Genomic DNA, 25,706 nt, shown 5'->3' with positions numbered 1-25,706 from the left:
CCTGTCTTATTCGAAAGTTTTATAGCTTTAGCTTACATTAATGTCACTGATCCATTTTAAATTAATTTTTGTATAGTGTGAGATAAGGGCCTATGTACATTCTTTTGGAATATATTGAATAGATATCCAGTTGACCCAAAACCATTTGTTAAAAGCTCTCCTTTCCATCAAGTTGTCCTTATAAAAAATCAGCTGGCCATAAATATAAGGACTTATTACTAAACTTTCAAATCTGTCTCATTGATCTATGTTTACTCTTATGTGAGTACCAAACAGTTCTTATTACTTATATTAAGTTTTAAGATTAGGAAAGAAAAGTTTACCAACTTTGTTCTTTAAATTTTTTTTTGGTTATTCTGTCTTTTTATTCTGTCTTTTTAATTTTCATGTACATTTAGGTACAGCTTGTCAATTATTTCTGCAAAAAATCCTGCTGGAATTTGATGGAGATTAAGCAGAATCTATAGATCAATTTGAGGAGAACTGTCATCTTAACCATACTGAGTCTTCCAATCAGTGAATGTGGTGTCTTTTTATTTATTTATTTAGATCATATTTAATTTCCCTCAGAAATGTTTTAAAAACTTTATTGTACAAATCTTGCACTTCTCTTGCTAAATTTATTTTTGTATATATTTTTTTAGCACTATTGTGAATGGAATTGTCTTATATTTTCAGGTTGTTCATGCTCATATATAAAAATACAATTTATTTCCATATATATTAATCTTGTATTCTGCAACCCTGCTGACCTTGTTTAATTTTAATAGGGATTTGTCTGCATGCACACATATGTATTCTGATCTTGTACATACAGAATCATCTTGTCTTCAAATAAAGACCATTTTACTTCTTCTTTTCTAATCTAGATGCCTTTTCTTTTTCTTGTGATTGTATTGACTAGAACCTCCAGTACACTGAGTAGAAGAGCTGACATTCTTGCATTATTTTTCCGCCATTAAGTATGATGTTAGTGGTAGGGTTTTTATAGATGCCCTTTATCACATTGAGAAAGTTTTCTTCTCTTTCAAGTTTGTTGACAATTTTTATTATGAACTAGAGACCCGGCGCATAAAATTCATGCATGGAGGAGGGGAGTATGTGTCCGTTAGCCCAGCCTGCACCATCTCCAATCTGGGATCCCTTGAGGGATGTCCAACTGCTCGATCCTAGGATTGGGCCTAAATAGGCAGTTGGACGTCCCTCTCACAATCCAGGACTACTGGCTCCCTACTGCTCGCCTGCCTGCCTTCCTAATTGCCCCTAACTGCTTCTGCCTGCCAGTCTGATTACCCACTAACCCCTCACCTGCCAGCCTGATTGTTGCCTAACTGCTCCTCTGCCAGCCTGTTTGCCCCTAACTGCCCTCCCCTGCAGGTCTGGTCACCCCTAATTGCCCTCTCCTGCAGGCCTGGTCCCCTCCAACTGCTCTCCCCTGAAGGCCTGGGTCCCCCCGCTAACTGCCCTTTCCTGCAGGCCCAATCGTCCCCAACTTCCCTCCCCTGCTGGCCTAATCTCCCACAACTGCCCTCCCTTGCAGACCTGATCCCTCCCAATTGCCCTCCCCTGCTGGCCATATTGTGGTAGCCATCTTGTGTCCACATAGGGGCAGCCATCTTTGACCACATGGGGCAGCCATCTTGTGTGTTGGACTGATGGTCAATTTGCTTATTACTCTTTTATTAGATAGGATTGGCTTTTGTCAAATGCTTTCCTGTATCTATTGAGATGATTCTGTGGTTTTACCCTTTATTAATATGATATATTACATTAATTTATTTAGGAATATTAAAGCACTTGCATTCCCACGTTGACTGCCACTTGCTCAGTGTGTATAATCCCATTTCTATGTTGCAGGATCAATCTTGAAATATGGTAGCAACCATACTTGGGTAAAAACTGCTGTTTGAATTTTAACCCTGCCATTCTGGCTTCGGCATTCCTTACTTGCTTAAACAATAGCGTAGTTACAGGAGATTGATTCTCACTGATTCAGTAGCTTCAGGGGTAGAAACTATAGATAACCTTTAGAGATTAACCTTTGAGTTCTGCTTCTGTATAATCATTCTGTTTAAGCAAGATAAGGCCACATTCCAATGTTCCCAGCCTTTAGAATTTAGAACAAAGGAAAATTGTTCCTGTGGTTTGAACCTTTAAAAAGACTTGCCTACACCTGGAACAATGTGGTCATGTGGATTCTACCTGCATGTGGTGCTCTCATGGCCATCCTGGCCAGTTTTTCAAGAAATCCTTGCCTGCTTTTTTTTTTTTTTAATCAATCATCAGCCTCCGGTTGTCTTATTTTGAACCCAAAGTTCAACCCCACAACAAATCTGACTTTTAAAAGTATTTTGACTTTGGAGGAAATGAGAAATTAGTCAGCTGAAGTGGTCTCTTTATAAAATTTTGAGGGTTTTAATGATATTCTTAATAATTAGAAAATTCAAATATCAGTATCTCTCATCATAACCCAAAGGATTTAAAACATTTTTATTGAGTATAATCTATGTTCCAAAGTCAACATGGAGACTATGTTTTCAAGCTATGCATCTTTTTACATTATACAAATGCTTTATTCATCTGCATAAAAGGGGTCAATTCAATTTTGTGAAAGCTTACTATTCATTTCTTAGTGGTATCCTTTGAGATCATTATTCATCTTATTTCATTATTACAATTATAGACTCAATCTTAACTTTTCTAAAAGACAAAAAATTAGAAAGTTCAAACTATGAAATTTTAATACCTAGTTTTTAATATTTGCCGTATTCAACAATGAACATTACAGATTCATCCCCATGTATGTCCCTTTCTTTCAAAGTGAGTTTAAAAAGTTCATTCTCCTTTTTACAAGCTAGAAAATATCCTCTATACAATGAAGACTCAAACTGCATCTTATTGTCATGTCCTGGAACACTTCTCATAAAGAATATTATCTCATTTTCTTCATTATTGATATTATCAGGAGGACTCATTTCCTATAGAGAAAAAAATATTAATTTTTTTAGAGCATGAACAATCAGAATATGTGCAGTTTATTTTGAAGTGTATTATTGCACAGAACTAAAGTTTTTATTTTCACAAGTTAAGTTTAACAACATATCTCAGCATATAGAAATACGGATCTCCTTTTCCTCTGAATTCCTAATCTCCTATTCTCCTTGTCTGCTTTGGCTGATCTTACCATGGTATGCACATTCAGATCTAGCTCTCTAGTTTTTCCCAATTTATTAATCATATAGCTTTCTTCTCTTTCTCCCATTGCTCAAAATGGAGTCGAATTCTAGCAAAGGCCACAACCTTTTTTGGGCTAATGTCATTTCCAACCATTCAGAGCTAAATACATTGATGACCTCCAGCCATAGCCTAGCCTAGCTCAAGTTGGTGAACCAACTGTGAGAGTCAGAAGTGGCAGTCATCTCCACTCCCTCCCTTCATGGGGGCTAGACCTAAAACTTGCTGTTAATAGACCCTCTTCAGCTGTTCTAGGGTTGAGTCCTTGATTTCTGTTTAGCCTTACCATATTGGCTTAATCAGCAGCCTTTGACTTTTTCCTACTAACTATTCCAGTTCCATAGTAGTCCTGAATTTCTATTCTGAAAGTAGTCTATTGGATGGCTTCTGCCCTGGAAGGCCAAATTCTGATTCCTATATCTTTCAGACACAGAACAGGGTTTTCTCAAGAATGGCTAGATCATTTAAAACTATAATCCTGCCAATTACCTAACTGACAGGCTGCCTATACTTTTTTTTTTTTTTAATATATTTTATTGATTTTGTACAGAGAGGAAGGGAGAGAGACAGAGAGTTAGAAACATCGATGAGAGAGAGTCATCAATTAGCTGCCTCTTGCACACCCCCCACCGGGGATATGCCCGCAACCAAGGTACATGCCCTTGACCGGAATCGAACCCGGGACCCTTCAGTCCCCAAGCCGACGCTCTATCTATTGAGCCAAACCGGTCTCGGCAGGCTGCCTATACTTTTAAAAAATATTACAACATACCTACTTTTTTTTTTTTTTAATATTTTTTGTTGGTTGTAGAGAGCCCCTGGGAATGCACATAGATATTCTTTAAATTGATGTCAGCTGAGTCTGAGGCGACTGGCATGACCGTTTCCTGGAAAAGGCCCCCCAAATGTCGGGAGACTCATCAGTACTGACTTCTTATCTTTATCCACGTGCTGGAAATGAGGGATTGAATAGGACCTTGGCCCACCCAGGCCTTGATGTGTTAAATCCAGTCCTAATACCTGGAGTGAGGGAATGAATAGGACCTGGGCACACCCAAACTCCTCTGATCCTAAGCTTTTTAGGAAACCCTCCTTTATTCTTCTGGAAATAAATAAATGTGCTGTGTGGCTCAGGTCATCATCTGTCTCTTCAGCAAAAAGGGCAGCGACCCACCCGGGACCCAGCTTTGAATCTACAATATTTCTGTGTTTGGCTCTCTTTATTTCATATATTTCTCAATCCCTGGTCTTCCAAGAACCTATTTCATCTCTCTTCCGGCGCTGGATGCGGAGAAGGGAGATCTCCACCAACTCAGGTCCCCGCAATTGGTTTATTTTATTTACTTTTAATTTTTTTAAATATATCTTTATTGATTTCAGAGAGGAAGAGAGAGGGAGAGATAGAAATATAAATGATGAAAGAGAATCATTGATTGGCTGCTTCCTGCACACCCCTACTGGGGATTGAGCCCAAAACCTGGACATGTGCCCTTGACCTTGAACCAGAATCAAACCTGGAATCCTTCAGTCAGCAGGCCAATGTTCTACCCACTGAGCCAAACCAGCTAGATCTGGTTTGTTGACCATACTTACTTTTCAAGATGAACTACCCTGTTTCCCCAAAATAAGACAGTGTCTTATATTAAATTTTTCTCCCAAAGTTGCGCTAGGTCCTATTTTCAGGGGATGTCTTAATTTCGGGGAAACACGGTAGAAATTTGAGGACCACCCAAAGTTCTTTCTGTGTTAATCCTAAAACTGTTGATATTTGAACTTAATTTTAACCCCATGGCAGCAAAAATTCTCATGATCCTAACTAAGGACTGCCAGAAAAAGTTCCAGATCCAAAATAACTTTCCAGCATCTTCCTAAGATGTCCAAAAGAAGTTTGGTACCTCCCAACTTTTCAACCAATTATAGAATTTATAGTTACAACTCTTAACTTTGTCCTTTATCAATAAGAGGTGGTCCTAAATTGATAACAGTATAGACCAGTTCTCCCACTGACATGTATTTCTGTAGCTGACTACAGTTACCCCAGAATTTAGGAAGAGACCTTAAAACTGGGGTTTGAATTTGGGACTAAGCTACTCTAATGTATAAGTGAGAAATAATCCTTAGCCAAAACTTCAGAAGCTCTAGAAATATTAGAAGGAGATGAACTTGTTAGTTCAAACCTGGCATGGAAAGTTGTGGTTGAAAGTGGGGGTATGGATAGGTAGAACAGGCCATCTCTAATCATAGTTCAATGTGACATTTCAGAACAGGGGCAAGGAAATCCTGGGGCAGTAGCTGTCCTTGGTTTTGGTGTTGATTATTCATAGCCATCATAGGAAAGGTACACAGTAAGTGGATATGGAAACAGCGCTACATAATGAAACTTGAGTGCTCCAAGGACCCATGGGATTGTTTACATCAGGAGGGGTTGAATTTGAATACAGAGAAAGTGAAGCCTGACCTAACATCTGTTTTTTTTTTTTTTTTTTTTTTTAAATATATTTTATTGATTTTTTACAGAGAGGAAGGGAGAGAGAAAGCCAGAAACGTCAATGAGAGAGAAACATCGACCAGCCACCTCCTGCACACCCCCCAACAGGGATGTGCCCACAACCAACATACATGCCCCTGACCGGAATTGAACCCGGGACCCTTCAGTCCGCAGACCGACGCTCTACCACTGAGCCAAACCGGTTTTGGCTTTGTGTGTGTGTGTGTGTGTGTGTGTGTGTGTGTGTGTGTGCGCCTTTTCCCAAGTGCATTAGCACATTTGAGAGAATCCTGACTATGTCTATACAAGAAACAGGCACTAAAAGTCACTTTTTGAACAAATCCCTCTTGGTGTCATAAGGTTCTTACCCAAAGGCAGTAGGTATCTATTATATGAGCACTAGGACTTTATAGTTAGTAACCAACATAGAAAGATGAGCACATAATGGCAGCAAGTTGTGCCTTATCATCTAGTAGAACGTAGTCTATATTTATAATCACTGCTAAGATCCTTATTAGTGGGGGTAAAAGGGTTAAAGAGCATGAGCTAAAACTAGCCCCCTCGTTCCCTCTGCCTTCTCTCCCTCCCTCCCTTCCTTCCTCCTTCCTCTCACCCTCTCTGCCTCCTTTCCTCTAACTAATACTTACTGAGTTCCTTCAGAAGCAGATTTGCTATGAAGCTAATGAAGCTTAAATGTCAGAGGCCCTCAGATCTCTTCTAAGGCCACTACTTTTCTTACTCTAAATAAAATTTGATGCTTTTGGTAATTTTATATTCTCTTTCTTTAAAAGGCCTGCCCAAATTGTATAAGCTTCAAGTTCACCTAAATCTGATTTGCTCCAATTCCTACTGTATACCAAGCATCCTATCCTCCCCTCCCCTCCCCTCCCCTCTCCTCCCCTCCCCTCCCCTCTCTTCTTTCTTTTGCCAAGCATTATTTCCATCCTTTTCAACACTTCCCAGTCTCTCCATAATCCATTTAGAGTTCAGGCTTATCCCAGTTTCTGAATCTGCTTCTGCAGCTGAATTAGTTTTTCTTTTTTTTTTTGGTAAAATATATTTTATTGATTTTTTACAGAGAGGAAGGGAGAGAGATAGAGAGCTAGAAACGTCGATGAGAGAGAAACATCGACTGGCAACCAACGTACATGTCCTTGACCGGAATTGAACCTGGGACCTTGCAGTCCACAGACCGACGCTTTAACGCTGAGCCAAACCGGTTTCTGCTGAATTAGTTTTTCTTTATCCCACATGGCTTGGTCTTGGCCACCTCCCTTCTGATTTTGTTGCTAATAACAACATGCTTAATCCTTTGCACCTTCCCTGTCTACCCCAGGCCTCTAAAACCATTATGATAACTAAGCTTCCTGCTTGTCAAGCCTGAGAATGGGAACTCTTAAGTTGCCATCCAAAAGGGTGGCCCTCTGGTTGGAAGGGGATGGTTAAGGGATTTGTTTGGAGGTTGTATTTGTGGCATACACACTGATTTTACTTGGATTATATTTTAGAGTGGCCTTTTTCTTCCTTCCAAGTTGTCTCTCAACATGTCCACTAGGTCATATTCTTTTTTTTAAAAATATTTTATTGATTTTTCTTACAGAGAGGAAGGGAGAGGGATAGAGAGCTAGAAACATCAATGAGAGAGAAACATCAACCAGCTGCCTCTTGCACACCCCCCACTGGGGATGTGCCCGCGACCAATGTTCATGCCCTTGACCGGAATCGAACCTGGGACCTTTCAGTCCGCAGACCGACGCTCCACCGCTGAGCCAAACCGATTTCGGCCACTAGGTCATATTCTAACTTCAGTTCCCATTGCTCAAGTATTTTACTGGCAAACCCTCAATCAAAAACTCTTCAAGAGAAAAAAATGGAGAATAGAGAAAAAAAGCAGTGGCCAGAAATAATTTATACTTGGCTTTGAGATACATTATACCATTGCTTTCATAGCTAATCTTGTTAATTTTATTCACTTAGCTGTACATTAAAAATAACATATATCAACTTGTTATATGTAACAACTTTAGGTTCAGTCTTACCTTGAAGGAAATAATTTTGTCCTTACAGGAGATAGTAAAATTTTCTTTACTCTTCACAGAGAGGGCTACTGCCAAACCTCTAGGGTGGCTATCTTTATATATATGTATTACAATTTTAGTTGGATTCTCTGAAATAACAAATGAGAACACAAGTTAGAATAATTTTTGCAAATCAAAATTTATGGACATTAGCCAAAGGATAATCCTTAATAGACCCATTACCCATCCCACACACTGTGATCCAGCCAGTTGGTGGAGGCAATATGCAGTTGCTCAGACATTCTTTAAAACTCATTCAAATATGCATCACAAAAGCAGTAACATTTTGAGTGTTTAAGAGATATTCTGAACTCTAAAAAATTGTTTTAAACTTTTACTTTTCAAGAAATGTATTTTTATTGATTTTAGAGAAGAAGGGAGAGAGAGAGATAGAAACATCAATGCTGAAGGGATTTATTGTTCAGCTGCCTCCTGCATAGCTCCCCCTACTGGAGGTCAAACCCACAATCTGAGCATATGCCATGACCAGAATCGAAGCAAGACTTCCTGGTTCACAGGTCAACCCTCAACCACTGAGCCACGCCAGTAGGACTGTGTTTAACTTTTAAATGCTAAATACAATATTAAAAATCTGGCTGTTAAGGTTAAAATTCAGGATTTTTCAAGGGTGCACATTCACTCTTTCAACTCTGCCTAAACGGTGATATTTGGAATTTATACCTTGGAAAGCACTGTAAACTTATTCATTTCCTAAGCACTCTAAATTTCTGATGGGAGACAGACTTATTTGAAATGCTTGAGGCTTATTTTTAATTTTGAGTTTTGAAAATGCTATCAGCAGTTTCAGCCAGTATGAAGGATCCAATTCTATAGAAATATTATCAAGTTCATGCAATTAACAATGAAGGAACTCGTGATCCAAATGTAGGCCCAGAGTAACATGACCCATAAATATGTCTTAAAATTTTTTAAAGTAAATTTATTGGGGTAACATTGGATAATAACATTATATAAATTTCAGTTGTACAATTTTAGAATACAATATCTGTATACACACAACCTGAAACCTAGTTTTCCATCACCACGTATTTGATCCCATTTACCCTCTTCATCCTCCCGCCTCCCAAACCTGGCAATATCTTTATTATATCAATTTTTCAGCTCAACTACAATATTTGGATACTCTATAAAGTTTCTTGTAAGTGAAATTATTACTATTGCTATATCTTTTCATTTAAAGTCTAAGTCTATAATAGAAAAATGTAGGCAGTAAAGTGGAATAAGAAGTACTTGCATCTTTATGTCTGTAAATATATTTTAAAAGTACCTCTACACTCAGAATCAGTCATATCCTCAAAAATGGCTTGTCTTCTCTGGTCAACGAAGAGAACTTGGTTGTTCAGATTTCGTATGATTGACCATCGACGTTCAATCTTGCCAAAGTAGTCTGATTCCAGGTTTTCTAGAATGGACATTAAATCTCATTAAAAATACGTGTGTTTTTTCCCCCAAAATTTACAGGCATACTATATATTTCAATTTTCAGTAGCTACTGATCACAATATTCTGCTACAGAAGCAGCAAAGATAAAGTTGCACAATGTTTTTTATCTACTTCCAAAGACAACTCTTGCTTCTTAGTATCACCCAGAACTACTCTACCTCTGAAACGTTAAATTCAAACACTCTGCTTTCTAATCACAATCTCCTATCCTATTTGTTTTATACTTTTCCTCCACTTCACTGAGTCTTCCTGATTTTAAAATAGGCATTTCATTCCTCTCTAACCTTCCTGTCTTCCTTTTATTTTCTATGCAGTTTGGACCTTAGGGTTCATCATTTTGTCTACCCTTTGCCAGCCTTTCCAAATCCAGACTCGTTTGTTTATTTAACTTTCTACTACAAAACTCCAAACCTGGATGCTGAGTGTCACTGGTAGTTATATAAATACACAAACTGGTGCCATTGCAAGCATATATAAATTGTCAGTACTTTTTTTTTTTTATTAAAACATTTCAGCACCTGTTTTCATAACCCATAGCTATCATTTCAGATCTTCCTTAGCCTCCTCAGGATCTCTACATCATCATCTCTGCTTTCACTTTCTTTCTTCTTCTTAAAAAAAAAAAAAAATATATATATATATATATATATATATATATATATATATATATGTATATATATTTTTTATTAATTTTTTATGGAGATGAAGGGAGAGGGATAGAGAGCTAAAAACATCAATGAGAGAGAAACATCGATCAGCTGCCTCCTGCACACTCCCCATTGGGAATGTACCCTGCAACCTAGGTACATGCCCTTGACCAGAATCGAACCTGAGACCCTTCAGTCCGCAGGCCAATGTTCTATCCACTGAGCCAAGCCAGTCAGGGCTCTGCTTTCACTTTCAATAAATGATTTCCTGCTACTTCACTTACAAATTTAACTGGCACCACCAGTCATTTCCTTATCCCTCTTGTCCCAAGGAAAATGTAAAAAAGATGCCTTTTAAGAAATCTAAGGCTAACCCTACTTGTGCTCTTATGTATATTCTTCTGAAACCTTTCCCCCCATTTTTTTAAGGTATTATATGTGTACATATTTTACCATTGTTCCCCCCCACTCCCATACATCTTCTGAAACCTTGATTTACCAATCATCCCCTCTTCTCTGTCAACCCAGCAATTCTATTTCCTTGATTTTTTCCCCCCTAAAGAAACAGTCAGAAAAACGTGTAAATATTTCTCTGCTATAATGCTTATGAGAGCACTGGAAACAATTTAAATGTCCATCAATTGGGGCCTAAGCAAATAAATTTTGATATTTCCTTACTATGGAATGTCATGAATCTAATATAACTATAATTATTCTTTGCCATGGAAGGATTTCCACGTGTATTAAATTAGAAAAAGAAACTTAGGAATAGTATTACAAACACACACACACGGGCAAAAGTAGGTTTACAGTTTACAGTAATACAAATAATACAAGAATACACAATAATACAAGAATAAGATGTGTTGCATGTGCTCACAACTATAAACCTACTTTTACAAACATATATTAAAAGAGGTACAAAAATAATACATCAAATGATATTGATTATTATTTCTAGGTCTTTTTCATGTTTTTCTTTTTTAGTTGCCTGAATTATTTATAATAAACACATTATTTTTATAATCAGAAAAACAGAAAACTGTTTTCATTTTGAGATTTAAAACTCCTCCACCAATCATATCCTATTCTGTAGCTAGTCTTGTTTCTTCTTTTAATAGTGGAGCTTCTGGTAAGAACTATGTCATTCCCTTACTTTCCATTCACTCTTCTACTCATTGCAATCTCTCTCTGCCTCCATTTCTCCACCAAACTTCTTTCAGCAAGCTAAACTCCCTGTTGCTAAATGCAATTAATGTTTTCCTACACTTTGTTTTCAAGGCTGTAAAATTCAACATAATGACTATTATCTCCATCTTGAAAATCTCTCCTGGGATTCTATGGCCTTCTCTTATTTCTTTTTCCCCCTATCTTCTTTGGTTACTCTTTTATTTATTAGCTTCTCTTTCTTTCTTCTTAAAAAAAAAAAAAAAAAAAAAAAATATATATATATATATATATATATATATATATATATATATATTTAAAATCAATCTTTATTGTTCATATTATTACAAAGGTTCCTCATTTCTTCCCCCCTCTACCAGGTTCCCACTCCACCCTCCGCCCCCTCCCCATCCCCCATTGTCCTCATCCATAGGTGCACAGTTTATGTTCAGTCTCTTCCTCCCTCCCTTTCCCAGATAGTAAATCCCTTTTCAGATAGTAAATCAGTTACTTAGCATTTTCTCATATCAATAATACCTCCACATGCCCAATGATACACTTCACACAAAAGACATTTCCAAATAGGTCAACCAGCCTCATCCAGGCCCCACCCAAGGCACTCACAGATCAACACCCCAGCGCTATACTAACTCAACACATCCAGATCTAAGCCTTCATCACTTGATTCAGCAGACCCTCAAGTTCCCGCAAAAGTTTCCAGTCATGTCTGAGAGGCAGCCATGGGGCAGGGGCAGGCGAGGAGCGAGCTGTTCCGGGCCTGGCCTCTGTTGCTCTGGTTTGTTCCACAACCAGCTGCTCCGGGTCTGGTCACTGCCGCTCCCAACCTAGTTGCTCTGGACTTGGCTGCTGCTGCTCCGGGTCCTGGCCGCACCCAATCCGGCTGCTCTGGGCTCGGCTGCTCCAGGCCTGGCCGCTCCGGGCCTGGTCACTCCCAGCCTGGCAGCCGCTGCTCTGGGCCTGGCCTCTCCCAGCCTGGCAGCCGCTGCTCCGGGCCTGGCCATATTAGCTTCTCTTTCTACTGCATCCTCAACATAGACATTCCCCTGATTTAGTCCTTGGCTTTTACTTTCTCACTCCACACATTTCCTATAATCTGTCTTTTTATTCCTATAGTTTCAGCTGTCATTTCTATGCATAAGCCCCCTATAGCTGTATCTCCAGCCCAAATTTTCATCCTGAGCCCAGAACCATTATGTCAAAGAATCTACTGTACATTTCCACTAGGATTTCCCACAGACAAGATACAAAACTAAATTCATCATTTATCTTCCTTTTTGCTCTGCATACCACTTTACCCTGCTTTTCTCCTTGTGCTTTCTATTTCACTAATTGTACAAATTGACTAAGAGAGAAAATATAGGCACTATCTTTCTCTCTATCCCTTTTCTAGTCCAATCACAAAATACTTGGCTTCTTCCAAGTATTTATCAAATCCATTCATTGCTTTTCATCGGCACCCCATTATCCATACCTAATTAATGTCTTCATCATTTCTTACAAGGACAAATAGCTTCTTAATTGTCATCCCCCCTTTTTTATCTCCACACCAATCTCTATAAAAGCCCAGCGACTGGAACAGTGGAATACCAGAACAACTGGAATGACTGGTGGCTATGATGTGCATTATGACAGCCTGATCTGAGCCCAAATCAGACCCCCACTCCCGCTGACTTGGCCCCCGATTGGCCTCCAATACTCCAATCCAGGGTGGGGCTGGCCAACCACCCACGGCCCCATCCCCCTACCCACCTGGTCTGATGGTCCCACATCTGCTCAGGCCAGCCGGATACCATCTGTGCACAAATTCATGCACCAGGCCTCTAGCTCTTTATACTGAAGCTAGAAGGACTTTTTAATTTTAGTTAAAATTATCTCTGAATTTTAATGAGGCACATGACCACCCAAAATAAAGTCAATGGAATATGAATAGAATTGATGTGTATGACTTCCATCTAGAACCTTTAAAAGGAATAGGCTGCCAAGACCGGTTTGGCTCAATGGATAGAGCGTCAGCTTGGGGACCAAAGGGACCCAGGTTCGATTCCGGTCAAGGGCATGTACCTTGGTTGCGGGCATATCCCCAGTACGGGGTGTGCAAGAGGCAGCTGATCGAAGACTCTCTCTCATCGATGTTTCTAGCTCTCTATCTCTCTCCCTTCCTCTCTGTACAAAATCAATAAAATATATTTAAAAAAAAATAAAAGGAATAGACTATCTTCCTCTTATTTTGAACCCTTTCTTGCTAGCTGGGATATGGACCCAGGAAGTGTGGTGATGATTTTCAAGTATGTGAATGAATTAAACAACTAAAGTATAATGGAATAACAAGACAGAAAAATCTTAAGATCCCAATAACATCAGGCTGCATCCAACTACAATAATCTTGAACTGCCTACTTGGACTTGTTTTTGAGAGAAATATTTCCTGTCTTATTCTGTCACTATATTTTTGGATCTCTTTGTTCCAGCAAACCAATCTCCATTCTAGATCATGAATATGTTGCTTAATGAATCCCCATTACCCAAAGATAAGGCCCAAATTCCATACCTTGAAATACAAGAACCTTCTTGATCTACATCCTATTTATCATTCTCTCATCATTCTCCTACTCCTATTTTGAAGTACTCTTGATTTCTTAGCTTGAAGTACTCTTAGATAACTTCTAATACTTTCTCTTAGCTAACTTCTATTCCCTCTTCAAAAATGTCCCTCCTTCAAAGTGTCCTCCCAGATATACTGGGCTGAAATAGGTGCCCTTTCTATATGTTCCCACAGCATTCTGTTCTTTAACATACCATGTTCCAATTGCCTTTCTTAAGTGACTGCTTCTCCCTATAGGATCCGTGATTTGCTTATCACTGTATCCTAGTGCCTAACAGTGTCTGAGATACAGATGCTAACACAGGGTGGCAAAAACAGATTTACAATTGAGAGTAATCAAAACAGAGTTTATTTTTGTATTATTATGTATTAATAATTGTATTGTTTTCCATACAAACAACTGTAAACCTACTTTTATCCCCATATATATTGAATTAATAAATGGAGAGTAGGGCAATCTCTAAAAAACATGAGGAGTTACATGCCATTATATCTCAAGGAAGCTAGAAAACAAACAAACAAACAAATAAAACAACCATGAAGGAATAGTATTTTTAAGTTACTTTTTTCATTTATAGTCCAGTAATGATCACCTTAAAAATGTGGAAAGTGCTATTTTTAAAGAAAACTATGAGAAACTAATGACCTTTAACAATCTGGACATCTGTTAGAGGATCACAGGCCAGATATGGGTATGATCCTCTCTGAATGTCAGAAGGACAAGGGCTGGGTACATCTACTTCTTGCAAAGACTCGATTGCTCCCACCTTCCCCATCTCCTCTACTTTGAAAATATTTTTTCCTTGGGAGCATCCTAGGCTTCTTCCAAAAGCATTTCTGAGAGAGAGGGTTGAAGAAGAAAGATGTTCTTGATTTCACACTACAATTTTCACGATTCAAATCTCCTTTCCCCATGTCCTCTAGAGAATCCATGACTTCCTCCTAATCTCACAATCTGTGTATTAGGCAAAGTCTGTTTTGTAGATCAAAGAGTTGGAGAATTGCCTAAAGTGTAAAAAAGCAATTTTGTTAGAGGTTCTCTTTTGTATCCTTAATGGACAACTTTATTACAGCTCTGTGCTACTGGGTTCACATTGCTTTGAGGGAAGATTAGCTTCTCAAATAGATTGGTACTAGTTTCTTTCAGCTAAGAATGGTGATATGGATGTGTCTGTGTGATGCTTAAGTAGCTATTTTTACTTTAGTAAAGAAAGAGAAATAAATTTATACTTTACCATCATTTTCACCTAAAGGGGAAAAAAGAGAAATGAAATGTTAAATTCTATATTTCAACTCAGAATCTCCCCTCACCCTACCTTTTGTTACTCTTTTCTGCCACTCCCCATTATTTAACTGCTCTCTTTCTGTTGTTGTTGGCTCTATCAGAAATCTATATATATAAATGCCTAACTGGTAGCTTTGATGCACACTGACCAACAGGGGGCAGATACTCAACACAGGAGCAGAAACCACAGGCATGGAAATATGGAACAGACTGATGAATCTCGGAGGGAAAGGGGTAGGGGAAGGGCAGGAAGAGATTAACCAGAAATCTTATATGCATACTAGAGGCCCTGTGCATGGATTCATGCCAATGGAGTCTCTCCACTGGGTCTGCACCCTCTTATTGTACAATCTGAGACTCCTCAGGGGATGTCAGAGAGCCGGTTTTGGCCTGATCCCCACAGGATAGGCCAAAGGATCTCACCAGTATACAAATCCATGCACCATGCCTCCAATATTATATAATCATCCACAAGGTCCCATAAAACAAAGCTCATTGGATAGACTTAGCGTGTTCTCTGGTAAGTTAGATATAGAACCTAAATCCAGGGCTTATAAATATAAATTTGTAACAAAAAAGAAATTTTATGAAGTGACAGATTTTACTCTTGATCAGTGGAAGGACTTTCTATGAAGCTTTCAAATGAAGCCAAATGGCCCATGGAAGACCAATCATAAGAATCTTTTTTTTTATTTGCCAGATATATTTATATTATATGGTACAGCTCACTCACAGATTTAATGTATCTCATATAATTTGCCAGTTTACTTAGGGAAATTATATTCCTTGAATGTACCCAGTACTGTGGAATTATCATGATGTGCACTAGCTTTCACCTTGTAAATAAGTGGGTTACTGCTAACTGAAGTGCCAGGTCATGTAGTGGACAAATGTTGGGACCATGAATATATTATGGTTAACTTCCAGAAGCCCAGTTTTTCTTTTTCCAGAGAAGAATATTATAAGCATTACAATGGAATTTGATAACAATAAAGAGTCACTTAATAGTTCATCTCACAATGCCTTTTCTATTATAGTTGAATACATTAATCTGAAACTTGTGTTTGGCCTATTGCTTTATACTTACCTATAAAATAAAGTGTGTTGTCAATAAATTGCATTTTCACAAAATTGATGTAATTGTTTTCTACTGCTTCAACAGCCATCTTTATTCCTAATGAAAGCAAAGAGCCGTCTGTTAAAAGGTAGGGATTGTTCCTTTTTCACAAAAGGGATCTTTTACCCCTTATTGGTTTGTACTACCTCCAAGCTCAGGAGTCAGTGTATTACCGAGTTTGCTGACCAACACTCTGGACATTTAAAAGATGCCGGGAGCCTTCTGCTTATGCATACATGTATTCATGCATTCTTTGTAAACCATCAGATGTTTGGAATCTAGAAAGCATTTTCTCATTAAACAATGTTACAAAGGGTGGATAAGTGTTCCACTATAAAACTGAATTATATTATCAATATAAATATAAGTTGCCAGAAATACACCTAATCTTGTCCTTTAACTACAGATTGGTTCTATCTGTCTTACAACCAGTGGGTTCCTGTGCATGAGGGACTGAAGGTTTATCCAAGTGCTAAAGGGGAGGTAATGAGAAAATGGCATTCCACCTGGAAGTGAGGCAGAGGGGGAGGAGGCTGAAGGCTCTGGCATCTGACGGCCCTCTTCCTCCTTAAGCCACAGAAGTTTTTTTTATCTGAAACCTGGATATTATGCTTTTTATACAAGTAATACATAAATGCAATCTTTCTGTAAAAAAATCAAATAATATAGGATATGAAAATGTCAAAAATTCTTCTTTTTGCTTTTCTCTCCTGCCCCAGACTATTCCACCCACTTCAATAAGGTGTGTATACTTTCAGATCTTTGTCTGTGGAACAGGGATTCTAAATCTGGGAAATCTGGGAACTTGGATGGGGGAATATCTAGTTTTACCATTGTTTGGAAAATAATACCATTGTGTGGAAAATAATACAATAATTAATAAATAACACAAGAGTAAACTGTGTTTCATATACTCACAACTGTAAACCTACTTTTGCATCACTCTATTTATTTTCACCAATTTCTAAAATTTAGAAGTTTCTTATATTATGTTATAGAAAACAAATCACAGAATTATTAGTAGAAATGTCACTGACAAAAATACAGATTTGTTATTGTGTTATAATTGTTGCAGAGATCTTGAAATATATTGTTTAAACTTCTTACTACTTTAAAATATATGGAAGTTACTAGTCCTACTAGCAGATCATATTATTTAATGTGCTAATAAAGAAGCACATATGTACTATATTAAAATTTGTTTAAAAATGTGGACACTATTTTAATATAATGAGTTTTCTTTATAATCCCAAGTATGTATGTATATATGTATTTATTTAATTAATTATTTAATATATTTTTATTGATTTCAGAGAAAAGGAAGAGAGAAATAGAAACGTCAATAATGAGAGAGAATCATTGATTGGCTGCCTCCTGCACTTCTCTTACTGGAAATTGAGCCCGCAATCCGGGTATATTCCCTTGACCAAAATCAAACCCAGGACCTTTCAGTTCGCATGCCAACGCTCTATCCACTGAGCCAAATGGGCAAGGGAAATCCCAAGTATTTAATTGCATGCAGGTAAAAAATTACCTGAGAAGAGGTCCAGAGACTTTATCCAGATTGCCCATGGAGATCTTTGCCACAGAAATGATTAAAAAGCTTTATTTTAGAGTTTAGGAATATGTTGGGTCCCTGAGAGCAGTTTTGGTTGGGGTTCCAAAGAAGGTAGTTGAGTCACAATTGTTGTTGGTATATATAGGAGTGTTTATAAATATATGCTCATAGGTAGAGAACTGACTCGATTTTTTTCTAGCATAGTCTACTAAGGCTAAACATACATAGTAGAGGAATCAGAAAATTAAAACTCAGTTGCAAAAACTTAATCCAAATTAAGATAACACCAACTACTTGGTGACTTTTTAACAGGTTTATCTAGGTGCAGTTCCTTATACACATACAAGTGTGGATAGTTAGTAAATTGTGTGGATAGTTATTAAATTGTAGATATATATATATTATATACACTGGTGGCCAGATTATTATGCGTTCAGAGATCATAGTAATCTGGCCACTCATTGTATATCCTATATAATAAAAGACCAGTATGCAAATTGTCCCCTCTACCAGGAGTTTGACTAGCAGGCAGGCTGGCCAACTGCCCATATCCTCTCCCCCTGGCCAGGCTGGCCAGACCCCACCCATGCATGAATTCATGCACTGGGCCTCTAATATATATACTGAGTGGCCAGATTATTATGCATTCAGAGATTTTATATATATATAGACTAGAGGCCTGGTGCACAAAATTTGTGCAATCAGGGCCAATTGGGGCCTTCCAGATACTGGCCAGGGCCTCCTTTCTGGCTTCTGGCTGCCAGCTGGGGCCTTTCTTCCCTAGCTGCCTGCGATTAAACTCCCGGTTTCCCAGTCGAATTCCTGAGGGGACACTTTGCATAATAGCCATATTAGACATAATCATATATATATGATAATGGCTAGGGTAGTCTTCTATACAAGTTTTAATATTATGTATTGCACACATATTTTATGAAAGTAATTCACCCGAAAAGTAATAAGTAGTATGTGTAGGAATTGGGTGAAATTACTAGTGTTTGCTACAGTTTTTGGTTAGTCAGTGAGTAAATGGATTTAGAGAAGAACACAATTACTTCAAAAAATACTACTACTACCACACAATTTTTGAATTCATTCATCTATTAATTGTTGAATATCCACCATGAGTTAGGCATGGGGCTAGGAACCTGACACACACACACGCAGGAAACTTTATTCCTACCCTTTGATTACTCAGAATCTAGTGGGAAAGACAAATGTATAAAATGACAAAATAGTATAAGTGTTGTATAATAATAACTGGATTTACAAGAGATCTTCTCTGTTTGGTGGTTAAAGAAGGCTTCTTAGAGGAAAAGATGATTGTGCTGCCTTGGAAGAGAGGTAGGCATTTTCAAGGCCAGGGGAGAGCATTCCACAAAGAGAGAAGACTGTGAGCGAAAGCCAGGAGGCAGGGAGGCTGAGAGAATATGGCTTGTTTGAAGCCTCATCATCCCCCCTGTAATTAATGCAAATGCAGTCACATTTGACAGGAAGAATGCATTTCTGAAGAGCTCACCTAGGTCAAGATTAACTGTTTCTTGGGAATAAGTATAAAAGTATGTGAGGAGGTAAATTTATACTAATTCCTTGGGAATATGTATAAAAGTATGTAAATCTACAATGACCAAAGTAGATTCTTTCTTCATCTTTCTTAGCATTATTACTATTTGCAGTGTGCTCTCTCGACACAGGCCATCATGGTGGTACTTAGACATTTTTAGTATTGTTTACTTGCATCTAAATTTTGTCCCATTCTATTTCTTGTTTTTTAGCACAAAGGTAATCATACTCCTTAGCACTCTGATAACATCATTATCAGATATAAAAATATTTAAAATGATAATAGTAGTGAATGTTAAAAAATAAATAGCACATCAATAGCTGTACTAGTATGCCTCAAGAATTTCTGAGATAAAGAATAGTCTCACTTACATAATACTGACATGGCCGCAGATAATTCTACCAGGTATCAGAGACACTTCCATGTGACAGTAGTGTTAACAGTGCACAACTCAATTTGGAGCTCATGTATTTCCACTTTGCCTATAAAGTGAGACTATTATTCGCTTATTATTTATTTTTTTGTCAGTCCTACCCCAAGGTCCCGCACATGTCCTGACCAGGCTGAGGCTCAAACCTGCAACCCAAGTACATTCCCTTGACAGGGAATTGAACCTGAGACCCTTTGGTGCACAGACCAATGCTCCAACTACTGAGCTTCATTGGCCAGTGTAGGACTATTATTATTTTTTTAAAACACATTTTTATTTAGTTGAGAGGTAGAGAGAGAGAGAGAGAGAGAGAGAGAGAGAGAGAGAGAAAGGGAGAGGAATATACATAGAGAAACATTGATGAGGGAGACATGGATAGGCTGCTTCCTGAACACCCCTTATTGGGGGTTGAGCTGGAACCTGAACACATGCCCTGATTGGACTTGAACTGGACTTGAATTGGAGACTTCTTGACCTCTTGACCTTGGGACAAGGCTCAGACAACTGAGCTACAACATCCCCTACTGGGGATCAAGCCCAAAACCTGGCATGTGTTCTAAATGGGAATTGAACTGGCTACCTCTTAACCAGTCGTGCATGGGGCAATGTTCAAATAACTGAGCAACACTGGCTAGTCATAAAGCTATTATTTTTATATTACATTTGTTTGATTCTGCCTAATTCAAGTCACATAAAATGCAACTTGCAATGAAGTTTGGTTTGACTAAAGCTTGTAAAGGAGAGTCAGATTATAAAGACCTGTTTAAGCTGAAGAATTTGCAATTTTTTCCCCCGAAAAAATACTGCCTTACTTCAAGAGAAAGATGTGTTCAGATTTATGTTTTAAAAAGTCAATAATCTGGCAGCAGTGTAGAGAATGGATTTGATTGGTAAGGCCGGACAAAAGCAAGAAAACAACCTTAGTGGCAATTTTAACAGTTGAGTAATAGTTAAAGAGCCGGTATAATAGAAGGTGGTACCTGTGGGGATGAAAGGAAGAGGATGTAGTAAGAGAGGTTAGCAGCAGGACTTTTTTAGCTGATCGGCTGTGGGTCGAATGGAAGAAGGAGGAACTGAGGATGACTTTAAAGTTTCTGACTTGAGCAATTTGTTGAGTGTTACCTCATTGACTAAGAAAAAGAATAAAAAGAGAGGCTTGAGTGGAAAATAATTCTTTCAGTTTTGCAAATCTAAGAGAGAAGTGTCATAGGAGTCCAGGAAGAAAGGAGCTTCCGGGAGGAGCTGCTGGAACTCAGATACTGCAAAGCCCACAATAAACAAGTTTAAACTTGTACATTGACCTTGACAATTGGTATAAGAACAGTTTGGGGAAAGGGAAGGTACAAAAGGCAGGTTGACAAAAATGTAGGACAGAATGGGATGGGAAAAAGTTCAGACAGGGAATACAAACTATTCTTTTAGGAAGTTTGGCTATAAAGTGAAGAGGGAGGGTGGTAGCTTTTGGGGGATATATAACTAGCAAATTCCAATTTCTGGCTCCAGATTCATTGTTCCAACTGTTAGATATACTAATGAATTACTTTCCCAAACATGTCCAAGTGATCTGTTCAACACTGAAACCAGGGAATCCTTCTTGACTCCTTTGCCTAATCTTTTTAAAAAAAATGTTTTTACTGACTTTTTTTTAGAGAGAGAGAAAGGGAGAGGGAGAGAGATAGAAACATTGATAAGAGAAACATCAACATCAATTGGCTGCTTCCTGCACTCCCCCTACTGGGGATTGAGCCTGCATGTGCTCTGAATGGGAATCTAATTGATGACCTCTTGGTGCCTGAGTCTACTATGTCCAACCATTAAGCCATCTAATCTTTTCTCTGTCTCATAAATATTGTAGATTATAACTCAGAAATGGATTTATAATTTGGTGTTAACCCCTCCATCTTCATCCACACTGTTTTCTTTTATTTAATTTTTAAAATATATTTTTATTGATTTCACAGAGGAAGGGAGAGAGAGATAGAGAGAGAGAGAGAGATAAAAAATATCAATGATAAGAGAGAATCATTGATTAGCTGTCTCCTGCATGCTCCACACTGGGGATTGAGTCTGCAACCTGAGCATGTGACCTGCCCAGAAATCAAACAGTGATCTCTTGGTTCATAGGTTGATGCTCAGCCACTGAGCCACACCAGCCAGGCCACACTGGCACTGTTTTATGTCAAGCCCTCAACACTTCTTGAACTTTCTATTTTAATACTAATCTTCTTGGTTTTCTTGCTTCCAGACTCTCCCCCACTACATACTGTTGCCTGAGTTATTCCTGCCCCCCCCCCCCTTTTTTTCCCCCCTGTCAAGCCCTTCTTCCTTTAAGTCTCAGCTCAAACATCTCCTTTAGGAAAACTTCTCGACTCCTACATTTCTAGCTAATCATTCTCTTCTCAGTACCCACCTTCCCCAAATCCTCCCTCCTTCAAGCATCTGATAAATGGATAAAGGGTTGGTAGAATTTTTATTTTTTACGATATTTATTTATTTATTTATTATTTTTTACGATTTTTAAAAATTGATTTTTAGAGAGAGAGGGAAACAGGATGTTAGATCACATGGGTTGCTGTCTCTTGCAGGCCCCTAACTGGGCGCACCCCGGCGTGTGCCCTGACCTGGAATAGAACATTCAGTGCATGGACGACGCCCAACCAACGTGACCACATCGGCCAGGGCTAGACATTTTTTCTGTCTTAAAACTTTTACTCCATCTTAAAGTCAATGAGAAAAAGAAAATGGAGGGAATTAAAAGCATATTAAAAAAAGAAGAATATTTTCTCTAATGTTCCTTCTCTTCTTTTGTTCCCTAGTAGTTAGTTTCTCTTGACTTCAGGTGTTTATTTTGAATTCTTTTTTCTCTTGCCACTCTTTTTGTTAGATTTTATACATCTATGATTACAACTATAGTGTCCCCTACCTCTTCCCCCAATGTTCATTTTCCTTTCTCATCTGTGCTCCTTTGCTTTCTTAATCTATAAAAATTAATTGGATAAAAATGTTTAAAATATTTTATCTAAGATACTCAAGAGTACTGACTTTTTTAAAAAAAGAGTTTTACACCATCTTAGAAAGATCTTCTCAGGCATATGCAGTGACAGTTGGTTCTTTGAAACAAAAAAGTTTTAGTTATGCAAGCCTTAGAAACTAGCTGGGTTCTAGTGAATGTTAGAAAATTATGATGGAAATTAGGCCACATGAGTCTCAAACTTGTCTGGGGCCAGTCATTTAATTAGGAAGGTCTTAGTTTTCTTATTTGGACAAACAGGGGGTTGAACGGTCAATCTCTAAGGTCTTCTCCAGCTTTAGTATTTTGTAATTCTCAATTTTACATAAGTCTTAAGAAAAAAACACACACCATTTGTGGCAAATGCCCTAACTACTTCTGCATAATTCTAAAACAGCACGTATTGATTGAATATTTATTATATAGCCAGCACTGTAAAGCTGGTAGGAGTTTAAGAACATATTATTAGATTAAAAATATTCCAATGCTGTGGAATAGTATGGGATAAAATGAGGAGCATATTACCTAACAAATTCCCTGAGATCAGGTATGTAGTCATCTTGCCAACAGCAAGATTCAAAACCCAACTTTTCAGTTCTGTAAATAATTTTGTCCTTGAAAATTTTGCCATCTTATTAATATCTGTATGTGTGTGTGGGAGTAGACCTAGGTAAAGATTTACATAAAGAACTAATGGTAAGAGATACATAATTAATTGCTAACTACAGACTAAAAGCCAAAGGCAACATGGAACTGATGTAGTTGGAATGGCCTTGTGTGAAAAGGAAATGGAATTTAATCTTAAAGGATACTTAAAAGTTAAACAGATGGAAGAGGATTTATGTGGTGGTGGTGGTGGGGCGCTGGACTGAATGAGGCCACAATTTTTATGCTAGCAGGACAATCCAGCTGCCCTGCAGTGAACACAGGGCAAGGTGGGGTTAAATCATGGAGAGCATTTGAATTTAATTCCACAGACAATAGGAAAGCAGGTTACTGAGCTGACAGTGCATTCTGAAAGAGATTAGTGACAGATTATGAAACTATTATAAGAATTCATGTAGAAATTCAAGTAAGAATTCATAATATTCATGTAGGGATAATATGAACAAATCAGATTTTAAAAGATATTTTAAAGGAAGATTTAATAGAACTCGAAATAGCTGCCTATAGACAAAAAAAAAAAGAGGATTTTTAAGGGTGTCTTAATTTTTGTTATTCATACTTCAAAACAGATATTTATTCAGCCCCTTAGTTATTGCGAAATAAACCTCTTCTGGGGAATTGCATATTGCCAAACTGTAGCCCAGCCTAAAGGTGCCGGGGAAGCTTCCATCAGATGATCAACCTTTGGCAAATTTTGTATTTGCTTTTAAAATAATTGACTTGAAAAAAAATTATCATAGTAATTCTAAGCTGTAATCTGCCTTTTTCATTCCCATCCTCTCAGGAATACACAATGGAGTTTACCAGAAGCTACATTCTGTGTGATATTACAGATTGCACCAGCAGCAGATGAGAATGCAGCTGTCTTCAATTAAGCCAGACATTAAAGAGATTTGTAAAAATGAAAAACAATGTCACTCTTTATAGTAGATTTTTTTAGGGATCTATAATTTAAAATGTTATTTATACTAACATGTGATGACTTTTTGTTATTTTAAAGTAAATTAATAGGTCATTATCTTCACAATTTCTCAGCTTTAATGTCAAAGACAGTAAATGACTGCAGTACAGTAAATGACCTAGAGAAAGAAAAATACTTCAGGGTCCTTAGTAATTTATAGATATGTAAAATCAGGAGACCAAAAAGTTTGAGAATATTTGCTCTAAAGTGATATTCTCCACTGTTTGCTAAAAGAGAGAAAAAAGTTTCTACTCTGGCTTTGCTATATTCCTTATGTTGTTACTGACTGCCCATCAAAATGATGTCAGAAAACTTAAATTTCTCTCAGTTGCTTTTCAGCTTATTTACCTCTAATTACCATGCTTGGGCTTCCAAATAAAGAAGAATGATATTGCTTACCTGTGCTCGATCGTTTCCTTGACAAAAAAGTGGTCTGGACGGTTTCAGGTTCCTTTCTTTGCAGGAGGCTGTGTAGAAAGTGCCAGCCCCTTCAGCAGAAAGCATCTAAACTACCACACTCCCCGCTGCTGTTCCAGCCGGTGGCTGTCGGAGGAAGAGGGAGGGATGAGGAAGAGAATTGAAGGGAGGAGACTGGGCACGTCTTGGACCCGCCTTTAAACGTGGGCTCTTTAGGGCACTAAATTGTCCGGGAATGTGGGTATTTCTTTAATGTCCAATCATTATTATAATGAAATAATTTCTTCTGTAAAAGTTGGAGTTCTAGCTGCCCAAAGTTTGTACCTCTTTCAGAAGTATATCCAAGCAACTTTTAAAAAAGCATCTACCAATTGGAAGCATTTTGTTCACATTAATCTGTTTGAGACTTTCTTCTCGTATTTCAGCACAACACTTTCTTAAACAGTGCTGCATAATTAGCCCTATTAGAATAATTCATATAATGTAATTATAGCACCTAAAATGTAACTTTTGAGAAGTAGAATGTAAATATTACAGTCTTGGAAATAATTAGTAGTGACAAAGCTTTTTATACAAATTTTTCTTGAACATATGCTAAATCATACCAACTTGCTAGCAAGGTAATTAGCAAAGTGACTTTTGGTTTTTGCTTTTTTGCCAGTACAGAGACTTTAAGGAAACGGGGGTGGGGGGGACAGAGGGGGAGTGTGGGGTGTGTGTGTGTCCTAGAGCTAGGAATAAAAATGCTTACATTAGCAGCTAGTTTTATTTTTTGTTTGTTTGGTTTTCAAGAAGATCATAAAAGCCAGAACCGGTTTGGCTCAATGGATAGAGCGTCGGCTTGGTGACTGAGGGGACCCGGGTTCGATTCCGGTCGGGGGCATGTACCTTGGTTGCGGGCATGTCCCCAGTACGGGGTGTGCAAGAGGCAGCTGATCGATGACTCTCTCATCAATGTTTCTAACTCTCTCTCTCCCTTCCTCTCTGTATAAAAATCA

At 38.0% G+C, this 25,706-nt stretch overlaps 1 protein-coding gene and 1 long non-coding RNA gene across 5 annotated transcripts; one reads left to right on the top strand and one right to left on the bottom strand.

Moving 5' to 3' along the window:
- Nucleotides 1-2,473: 2,473 nt before the first annotated feature.
- Nucleotides 2,474-24,842, bottom strand: IL18 (interleukin 18). Of its 4 annotated transcripts, none has more exons than XM_036427347.2 (7): nt 24,691-24,827; nt 23,190-23,330; nt 16,073-16,159; nt 14,936-14,947; nt 9,089-9,223; nt 7,762-7,889; nt 2,474-2,978 (listed from the first exon to the last, which is right to left on the bottom strand). In XM_036427347.2, exons 2-7 carry the CDS (start codon nt 23,293-23,295, stop codon nt 2,754-2,756), a joined length of 693 nt encoding a protein of 230 aa, XP_036283240.1. In that variant the 5' UTR covers nt 23,296-23,330; nt 24,691-24,827; the 3' UTR covers nt 2,474-2,753. The 4 variants fall into 4 exon arrangements, with proteins under 4 accessions (XP_036283240.1, XP_036283241.1, XP_036283244.1 ...); XM_036427348.2 differs by lacking the exon at nt 23,190-23,330 and adding an exon at nt 16,609-16,747; XM_036427351.2 differs by lacking the exon at nt 23,190-23,330 and having other exon boundaries at nt 24,691-24,842.
- Nucleotides 6,951-7,585, top strand: LOC118712993. Its single transcript, XR_004986201.2, has 2 exons — nt 6,951-7,277; nt 7,514-7,585. It is a non-coding gene; the product is annotated as an uncharacterized LOC118712993 (long non-coding RNA).
- Nucleotides 24,843-25,706: the final 864 nt, after the last annotated feature.

This window comes from Pipistrellus kuhlii, unplaced genomic scaffold, assembly GCF_014108245.1.
Source record: "Pipistrellus kuhlii isolate mPipKuh1 unplaced genomic scaffold, mPipKuh1.p scaffold_m20_p_9, whole genome shotgun sequence".
NCBI classification, from domain to species: domain Eukaryota; kingdom Metazoa; phylum Chordata; class Mammalia; order Chiroptera; family Vespertilionidae; genus Pipistrellus; species Pipistrellus kuhlii.
Note: the sequence above shows the minus strand (reverse complement) of the source record. Positions and strands in the feature narration are given on the sequence as shown.